The sequence below is a fragment of the Anopheles coluzzii genome, chromosome 3 (genome assembly GCF_943734685.1).
Source record: "Anopheles coluzzii chromosome 3, AcolN3, whole genome shotgun sequence".
NCBI classification, from domain to species: Eukaryota; Metazoa; Arthropoda; class Insecta; order Diptera; family Culicidae; genus Anopheles; species Anopheles coluzzii.
The window spans coordinates 74,875,090-74,885,851 of NC_064671.1; the positions used below are offsets into that span (position 1 = coordinate 74,875,090).

The window sequence follows — 10,762 nt, forward strand, 5'->3', positions numbered from 1 at the left end:
TAATACAAAACATTTTACGTAAATTGCTATCAAAATATTAAAAACTAGCTACTACAGTCCGATAATTTGAAATCTTAAATTCTTCATGTCCTTGGCTCAGGGCTCATTTTAACCATAGCAGCAAAATACCTTAGATCATTGTAGCAATAATAGTTCTAGGACGTATGTCAGCATCGGTATTATGAAGATATTTTTCATTTTTTAGATGCATATATATCCTTCGTACCAGTACATCTGCGGTTTTGTAATCAAATATTTCACTTTGCGTATAAACTATATGGAAAAGAGACTCGGTCGTAACGAGTATTTCGCAAAACTCCAACGCCCATCAAGTTGTCAATTGAATTGACCAATATAGCAACTTTTAATTAAACACCTTTTTCATTAGATTAAATACAGAGTCACTCAGAAATTATTAATTGCATATGCAATGCTTTATAAATAAATACATTTCAAATTGATATCATTTTTTATTGACTCACAAACTATGATCAATTGCTACTACAATTTATGAAAACCATTTATTGGAAAAATGATTGATATTGCTATTGATTACTCTTGCGTGCATACTGCTACGTCGTACGTTCAATTCATTGAACATATCAGTCACACATGCTTGGTGACAAATGGACAGCAATATTCTAGACAAAGACCACCGAAGCTTACCATTCTATGAATCTCTTTGTGTTATTAATTGACAAGCAATTACATTATTCTAAATACTGTGCCTCCTCTTCAAGCAAAACGCTCAATGTATATGCAGTAGTTAAACAAGCATAGGACAGCAAGGACAAAAAAGAAATCGATGCTCACTCTTCCGGGCCACCTACCACTAATGGGTTTCAATATATTTTACGATACCTATCCACCACAGTTTGGAGGGCGTAACGTTTGCATCAGAGACGATAAATTTATTAACTCACAATACGCCCACCACACACAGCTTCAGTTTCGGTGGAGCAGCTTACTGCTCAGGCTTTAATTTCTTTTTTTTTTGCTCTTACCCCCAAAAAAAACATACAGCTTCATCTTTCCGGAGAGCCAGCCACCAGGCAGATGATTCTACGCCCCGTTCTCCACACGAACGGGCAAGAAACGCTTAAATATTCAAAGGCCACAAATTTATTCATGTACGACAATCATAATGCACAAGCATTGTACGTACCGTTGGCGACATTACTTTCCCAAGCCTGAAAGCTCGGAACGACCGTTCCGGGGACATCTGGGTGCGTACGACAGCTACCCATCGTTCTATCGGATCCTTCACACAATTTTGCTTCCCCTCTTCCCTTGCGGCTGGAAGTCACAAGCGTGTGTAGCGCTTTACTTTCGGACGACCTTCACTCTTCACCTTTTTGATTTTTGGGACTGTTGTGAGGCTCATCGTGTGCTTCGTGCTCGCTTCCGTGTGTGGAGTTTCCAATAAAAACACACATATACAGAGTCGGGGCATCTTACCACTAAAAAGACTTGACCGTAAAAAAATGGTCAACTCCAACAGAGGAACGGATAGGCTATCCTAGCCCGGCGCAAACCATCTCCAATCTAAAATTGTTGCAAAAAATGTTCCAAACACGAATGAATACGTACGATCGTGGGACAAACGACAGAGTGTGAGGGAGAAAAAAAATCTTAATGGCTTTTGAATATTGCTTCCCTAGTGCCGAGTGTCTTATGCTGCACGGGACCATGTTCTTTCGCTTTCGACAAATTCATCCGATAGCCTTTTTGCTGGTTGAACGACCCCGGTGTGCGAACCGTCTGTGACTGAAGCATCCTCTAGCACTGGGAACTGGCAGGACTTCGGTCACCGGTTTCAGTGGCAATTTATTTTCATTTTTTTGTAGCTCTACACATTTCTTTAGAATGTCACACGGTCACAGCTGACTTGCTGTACCGAACGGTACGTGTACGCGTACGACGACAACGCACCATCACACCCGATGATGGTGGATGTTTACTTCTTGTGCACGGGTGTGCATTCCCGCAAAGGAGCTAGTTCAAATATCCGAGACGGTGCGAAGCGGAAAAGCTTGAAATGTGTAGCACCGGAAGCACTAGCACCGTGCTCGAAAACGATGAGACTCTTCAGCACACAGCCCGGCCACACTCACACGCAATAATCGACTTTTGATTACTGCTACGGCTGTAGCGTGCAGCAATAGTTTTCGAATAGGGAGAAGCGCACTCATGTCGTCATCGCTTCCGCACCGTTTCTAAGCTTGATTCAGATGGGAGGCTTTTTTTTCTTACACGCACGGTGATTGCTGGTAACAATTTTTCACTAATAAATCCCAAAAACCTCATCCACTTTTGTGTGCTTGTTTGACGTGGAGCAGAACTTGTAGCGCTTTAGTTTTAATGGGTTTTAAGGTACTGTGTAGCACTGCTGCAGTGCTTATAGTTTCTGGTAGCAAATTTGGTTTGAAAACTATTGATTCCTTTGAAGGTGATAAATACATTCTCAATTTGTAAAGTATTAGGCATCGTTTACTACCAACATTTTCTAACCTTTAGTTTCGGCCTTGGTCCAAACGGTGCAGAGAGATTGAATCAAGCATCCTTTCCTAGGAGTTTAATTGAGCAAAATTGCATTCCTATCTCGTCGAGAAATTTAATGTTTGGAATTTAATAACATAGTAGCAAAAGGGGATCTATTTTTCCAAGCCGATCAGATATTGCGCTTTCAAAAATTCTTACTCCCGCAATAACGCAACACGCCTGAAAGTTCACGTTGCGAAATTGACCGAATGTGAACAGTGAAGTGTGAGGGTATAATTGTAATAAAGGATAGATCTTTATTGGAATGAAATTTATTTGTGGGGTTTATGATATTTCTATTACTTTTTTTGTTTTTTATTCATTTTTTTATTTGAAACATTTCCTCGCGTATTACTAATCAAATTAATATATTTTATTTAAAAGATTTCAGCTTAAAATTAAATGAAAAAAGTTGTAAAGAGATCGTTAACGCTCAATGTACAGTAATTGGGCTAAATTGTCACTTATGAGGGTTTAAAAGAGCTGATGAGAGCAGGTAATGCGACCCTCTACGACTTCTTAAACATACAAAAATCAACAACAATATGCTGAACTTAAGTCAAGCATTTTATTTTTACTATGTCAAGATCCCATAAGCTATGGGAGAGCTAAAGATATTAATAAAATTAAAATAGTACTGAAACAATACGATCCGCTCCCTGAAAGAGTTAGAGACCTCTAGGCTAACCTTCTGTTTGTTTTACAAACGTTATAATTAGCCCCTTAAAAGACTTAAATTGCTTGAACAACAATCCAACTACACGTTTACTGTGTGTAGTACAATGTCGTTTGGAAAATCCCACCGGCTCCATGCATCAACTCATGCCCAGCTCGTGGTTAATCTTATTTAATTACCAAATTACTCCGCTAAACCCTAACCAGCCACTCAGACGCTTGCATTAGGAGCAGTGGGCCCTAACCGGCTGGGCTTGGCGACCTCCCGACGACTTCCCTCGGTGGGTGTAAAACGATTTACCGAATTAAAGCACCCCAGCACGACTGGTGCGATTGGTGGTTTTGCAGTAAAGCTAGAAAAACTATCACCTTTGGTACGAACACTTCGGTACAACGGTTGCTCTTACTTTTTCAACAGCAAAAACAACACGCAAACATACACTACTATACCCCGGTTATTCTACAGTTTGAAGCCATGAATTTCCCCCAGCGGGATGCTGGTTCAGTGGTTGGGCTTTTGTACGCACCGTGTGACACGTCCTGATCATGTGCATCGTGTCCGGTTTTACTATGTCTGGTTTTTCACAACCCTCGCTTCCCTACGCGCACAAGGAAACAGTTCGATTCCGAAGCAAATGCAACGTTACCTGAGTATGTGTGTATGTGTGTGTGTGTGACTATGTGCATATGCATTTACATGTACATCGGAAATAATTTATGCATTTCATGTGACATCCGCTCGAACAGTTGAACAGAAGCAGACAGTACGAGTCCCACCCCAGGCAGCGGGCAAACATGGGAAAACATTATGGCATTACCAGAAAAGGAACAATGGTACGGAAGCGTACAGGAGGCAAAAGTTAACAGTCCGTTCTTTTCGTTTGCCTGTTCACTGTTCAGGCAAACGGTCGTGTTGCAGCTATTTCTGCTGAATGTGTTTGTATCTGCTAATTGTGTATTATGAGCTTTTAGTGGAAACTATTTAATAGTTGGGGTAGGTTCGTTTTCCGAGCGATTCTCTTGTTTATTTGTATTTACTGTTGGAGCAAAAATATGACGTTGTTTGTTTAAGAACAAGTTGATATTTACTAAAAACTAAAAATCTGGTGTAATATAGCCTTCCAATAAATGCATATACATCAATTTAAAATGATTCTATTAGAAATGTCTATATCATTTGAGGTATTGTTCAAATAGGACTTTGGATCAGATAAAAACCAAAACAAAATGTGATCATTCTTTTTATCATAAATTTACTTTAGAGGGTTTGACCAATTAATTCTAGTATCTTCCGTCGAGTGCATTAAGTGATATATTAACTTCATATAAATTCATGTCGGACTTTGTCTTCATTATAGCTTACTTACAGATGGTTTGAATAAAGCTGGTAAAATCGATTAATTTATTCAATTAAGGGTTCAATTGACCCTTGCTGTACGTCATTAGGCTGTCGTAAGGTATACCGAATAGATGTAACCAACATTATAACGGAGCACAGAATGAACCTAATGCTCGATTACTAACTAATCATTGAGAAATCGGCATGGTCTAATCTGGGCAAACCCGGTAAGACATGATAGGATGGTGCAAGTTTGGAACAATGAAGACTTATGCCACATCAAAATGGTGCTTTTGGACGATCTCCAATCCGGTATTAACGCAGAAGCGTTCAGCTAGCTCGTTGCCAAGTTAAGCTGTAGAGTTAACAATTTACACAACAGAACACCAGAACAAAACCTATGCCGGCCTTTACAGGCTATCGGGATTTAGTAGTATGTAATGCCAGATCAGTTATTGCTACGGGTGAACCAAGACAGTCTGGTGGTACAGTCGTCAACTCGTACGACTTAACAGTATGCCCGTCATGGGTTCAAGCCACGAATAGACCGTGCCCCCATACGTAGGACTGACTATCCTGCTATGGTAACAATAAACTGAAAGCCAAGCTCACTTCACTAGTCGGTACAAAGGCAGGCCTTGACCGACAACGGTTGTTGTGCCAAAGAAGAAGAAGAACCAAGACAGTTGTTAAGTCGTGAGAGTTGACGACTTAACTTGAACTAATTTCTCCATACCCTTTCGTTGGAGGATTCTAAAAGCCTCTAAACCAAAAATAAATATCACATTCATTTTCATAATTAAATATATTTAGTACCACGCGTACTACAGGAAGCTATTTTTGCACTGATCATATATAATTATATCATTACATTTCAAAACAAGAAATAACACTGTTAAAAGAAACCCGAAAGTGTGAGGATAGCTGGAATGATTTAATACGAACCAGATTCGCGTGGGATTCAGAATTTGTGTCAGATCTCAGAATGCTGCCGTCCTCGTAACGACAAACTGCTTACACAGTGTGTTGCGAGATACAATAATTTATCAAGCCTGTCATCATAAATAAACATTTGTTTCGTGGTACGCAGCAAAACATTAGAATTGGAGATGCAACGCAATGTCGGGACAGTTCGGCGTTGGGAAATGTGTCGCGCTGTGTTTTTATTGCGTACGCGTTGTACGTGCTTAAGACGGTGCTGTAAGAATGTGTTTCCACTTGATTGTACCTTAAAATGTGCTTTTTAAATTGACATTTTATGTAGAAGCAAACACACACTCACACACGTTCTCCAAGCCCCAGGCAGCACATGTTGAAACGGTTTCAACTATTGCATCCTCTGCTCTGCATTGCATTCTACTGCCGCTAGTGAATAATCTTGCTCTTTCCCTGTTTCCCTCTTTGCAGTCTCAGTTTGCAACGGAGGAGGAGGACGACCCACAGATACATGGTTCGACGTCGCGAACTATGGCAGCAATATCATTAGGTTTTATAGTCATAGTCACCCCCTGGACGATACTGGAGATAGTGGCCACGTGCACCGGCTCAAAGGTGAGTGATACCGGGCGAATGTTTACGACCCCTGCGGGACGCTCATTAGCGCTCACGGCGATTTCGGGCCAAGCTGGAACCATTCGGCTGCAGCGGGATAGCCTTAGAGTATCGTTTTTCCAAGCAGCGTTACCTGCTTTCCTGCTGCAAAGATGACCTAGGCGAGAACTACCGTGCAGGAAGGATGTTACTCGAAAACATAACACGGATCTAACCCACCGCCGGTGCTGCTGCTGCTACTGCTGAACATCGTTCGATTTTGCCTTCCCTATCGCCTCGCCCTATGTCTCACACACAACCATGTTGTCATGCTCGATCCCAAACCTCATCCTTGGTGGTTGTTTACCTTTGAACTTTTTACGCGTCCCCAATGTTCGCAAACGAATTTGCATTTCGCTTCAACTGCTAAACCGTGTTAATGACACTCCCACCACTGGGCACGCTAAAAATCCAACGATTTGGAAACTATGCAAACTCATTCGCACATCATCAACCGATTGAACCGGGTGAATGGGGCCCTGAAAACCGTTCGCACGACTTGGTTTCCATACCCACGAAAGCTCATAACACTCCGTCTCGGTTCAGCTATTTCTTCGCAACTGTTTCCACGATAGTATGTAGCAAATCGAATGATGGAACCCCTAATGCGTGCCCTGCTTCCATTCGCTCTCGACGATCTTGTTCACAACGTATTAATCTTCTTTTGGACGCCGGCCACGCTTCTGTTTTATCATTGCAGATACCACCAGCGATTGATTTCTGCGTCACTTGGATAGCTTTAAGTACTAGTTTTTGGAACCCTTTTATATACTGGCTGTTGAATGCGAGATTTCGAAAGATTTGCAAAGACCTCTTAACGTCAAAGGTATGGTATATTTAGAATGAGAACTTTTATTCACGCTTCTATAATTCCAACGTTGGTGTTGTAACAGATGAATGATTTTATTTGTAATTTAGTACGGGTTGTAATTGAATCAGACAAACTTATGGCGTTGGCAAAATGAAAATGAATAAAATGGAGTGAAAGCATTGTATTGGAAGGATAGCAAATCATTTCTTATTGAAAATAAGGGCATTCATGGCATTATCTTAAAAAAAAAACCCACAACAAATTAATTCGTTAGAGCGTACAGTACTTTCATCAAAGGCTAATGTCTAGAAATGGAAAGGATCTTCTTTTCAGAGTTCGTAGGAAACTGCTTCATGTTAAGCATTTTGTGCAAAAAACTGAATACATTAATGGTGTTTTATTGAATAAGCCTAAAACTATGCAATCTACGGTACATAAGTATCGCAATAAGTAAATTTGAAATAAGCTTTTATTGAAACAATCATAAAGTTGCTTTCATATATCGTATTGCATGCTTTAAAGTGTTGATAAACACTCAGCAAGATTGCCTTAATAATAATGATAACAATGATGCTTATACTATAATCAAAATTGTATTCACGGTGTATAGGGCTAGTTGTGCAAAGGAATTGCATATATTGCAGGCGCTTTCATTCAATAACCCTATAGCTATGCAATCCACGCTACAATATTTTCAAAATGCAGAATTGATTTAGCCGCCGTTTTAGTTAATTAAGTTATCTTAGTTATTATTAATTACCTTAGTAGTTAAAATGTTTGGGAACATTTGGTGTCCTAACTAAATGATGCATGAATAAGTACTTATGCGTTGTATTTTGTTTTTTCTACAACAATACCATCCCTCAGTGCACCGGAAGCAGAAGTTCGTTGGAGGAAAAATGTAGCATAAGTCTAGAGTATGACCATCAGCTAACATCACTGCCATTGCCGCCGGGACCACCGCCGGCCACAATCTGCCGGTCGGCCAACCAGACGCCCCGCCCGGACGTCGAGTGTTCGGAAAAGTATTGGGGCGACATTCTCGAGCGTACCTTCAGTACCGGCAGCATCAACACGCTGCACCGCCTGGGCAGCAGTTCGCTGCCGTACGTGAACCGAGCGCCGGCCACCCAGCTGGCAGCGGTGCAGTATCGCTGCGAAGCCCATCAGCACCTGATGCGAAACGCGAGCAGTACGAGCATCGGCCGGGAGCGCCACGGGACGGCCGGCCCGCACTACAAGGACGGGGCAAACAAGGACGGGTCCGACTTTGGCGTACTGTACGCGCCCGGTTCGGATCCGCAGGTATGTGATCACGAGCTGCACGACATCAACTGTGCCAAGAACAAGGCGTTCTTCCGTGGCTTCAACCTACACCAGGGACTGCCGGATATCTAGTATTACCGGGGCTTGTGGTTTCGCTGGTTGTGGGTGTAGGGGAAATCGTAGGCCCGCGCGCCTTGCGTTCGGACGCGTTCGTGGAGGCACGCTCGACAGGACGATACTATGCTGTTGTGTTTGTAGCGCTTTAAGAACAGGGATCAAGTGACATTTTGTTGTATTTTCGTTGGATTATCTACCGCGCTTAAGAACAGTTTAACAAAGTTCCTCCTTTGCAAAGATTCGTTTAAACGGTGTAAGCCTGGAGAATCACAAAGAATGAAGTGCAAATGTTTATTTATGTCCTTGTCTGAGGAACTTCTTAAATGTTCCTGTATCGTCAGTGGCTAAGCAGAGGAAATCTAAATACGTTATGAAATCGTTTAAAATTAATAAAAAAAGGTATAATCATTTGCAAAACTGTTTATTGCTTCGTTACAACCAACACACGTCTGTTTATGGGCAAACCGGAAAAGAAAGCCCGCATACAGGTGCTAGAATGTGAAGCGTTAACATAGGGATAAACAGTCGTCGAGCAATGTAAGATGTAAGATGTAAGAGGTTAGAACTAACAACACACTAGTGCAGAAACTGAACGTAATTAGAATAGCCCTAGTGGATAGCCGGTAGCCGATATAGTATTGTAAAAGTGAAACCGCGTTGAACATAAATAAAAAATCGAGTTTTTTACGGGATGACCAATTTATTCCAGTAGAGTGTGATTTTTTCTTCTCTTATTTTGCACAATATATTGCACCGTTTCTGGAATGGGTAAAACACAAAAAGGTAAGCATAATCCGATAAGTATCAATCAAACGTCGTTCATTGTGGAAGCGTTATAAAAGAGTAATTACGGAGGTATTAACCACCCCTCAATGAGGCACATAACAGGATGTAATCCGAACAAACAACAGCTGAGAACGGGAGCAACAAAGAGCATGCCTGGCGAATCGTTTGATCCTGTACGGCTATAAATGCATTGAACAATTGATTGGTGTTTGCTTTCCATGGGGTACACGTTAATAATAGCGGTTGCGTTTCATTATATTGCTTTAAGCGCATTGCGTAAATGGTGAACTTTGTTGTACAGTCCTACGGGAATGTAAGTTATAGATGGCGAGCCGTGCATTTAATCACTCTGCGTTGCATCGGGTTTTTATGCAGGGTGATTAAATTGTTTTTTTTTTAATGTACTGTATTGCTCAGAAATGGATGACCATGTTTAAATTATATCTTTAACCGTCGTTTTCATACATTTCTTATCCTTTTACATGGTTTTCCAAGTCTATTTCGAATGTGAACTGTTATGGCCCAGCCTGCCTAACACATTAGGCCACTCACGACAGGCAAGGGTCTTTGTGTGATATGTGAGTGTGAGTTCTGGCGGGCAAGGAATATTAGTGGATACAGGGATTTTATCTTCATCTTAAGCTTAAACCCTTCCCGAGTAGTTGGCCGTTGTTAAGTAGCGCATATATCACAACAAAAACAATGTTATTCATCGCATCCAAGATGTTTTTCAACAGCTGTCAAATGGTTTATTTGTTTCAAAATGAAATTTCAGTTTCAACACATGATTTTCAACATATAACAAAGAACTATCAAACTCAATACAGCTTTAGTCGTGTTGAAAATCATGCTGTAGAAATTAAAAATTATTATGAGGGAAATCAGATCGATGTGGAACAACATTTTGCATACAGAAAATAACAATGTTTACATTCGAAACTGACTTGAAAACCCCTGTAAGATAAATGTCTTCTTATCATAAATGATCTCTAGGCTCTATATATTATTTAGCTATCTGAATGTTTGAATGGCAGTTTTCAAATATATTCTATTTAGCGATCATCAGAGGCCATATTAAGTTACTGCTTACACACTATGACACGTTGATGAATTTGCTCAAAGATTAATTCCTCACTAAGGTCACAAATAGGTCCCTTGAGGATAAACCTTAGAGGGACTTTACAGTAAGTTGAGCTACTTCTACTTCAAGATTATTACGCTGTTACATCCTCTTCTTATTCTTTGGCGAAACAAGCGTTGTTGAACAAGGTCTGTCTAAACCACTGTTGGTCTGGTCTATCAGTGAGCCATCAGTGACAGTGATTCAAAACTATACATACGCAGAAGGAATAGTTGAACATTATCTAAACAGATTTCGTATTAGAAAATCTAGCATAAACAAGATCTTTATCATGTACCAAATCTTAAGCAAGAATTTAAACTAACTATTTGGCGCTCTTCAAACGATAATCCTCATGCAACTCTGAGGTATTGCTTTTTATTTTTCAAATTTCTGCCGAAAAGTCTTAGCAAATACTGGTTAGCTGGTGAGCATGTTATAAGCATGGACCTAGTGATGTGCTCTCTACAGCGATCCCACGACTCCGTTCCGACTCCGACTATTGTTAGTACGATTC

The 10,762-nt window shown here is 40.7% G+C and overlaps 1 protein-coding gene across 1 annotated transcript in view; it reads left to right on the forward strand.

Moving 5' to 3' along the window:
- LOC120958544 (5-hydroxytryptamine receptor 1) overlaps positions 1-9,042 on the forward strand; it is a 71,922-nt gene extending 62,880 nt beyond the window's left edge. The window contains exons 6-8 of the mRNA XM_040381422.2: positions 5,963-6,106; positions 6,846-6,971; positions 7,824-9,042. Coding sequence (XP_040237356.2) covers positions 5,963-6,106; positions 6,846-6,971; positions 7,824-8,354 — 801 coding nt within the window. The 3' untranslated portion in view covers positions 8,355-9,042. The remainder of the gene's footprint in view (positions 1-5,962; positions 6,107-6,845; positions 6,972-7,823) is intronic.
- Positions 9,043-10,762: the final 1,720 nt, after the last annotated feature.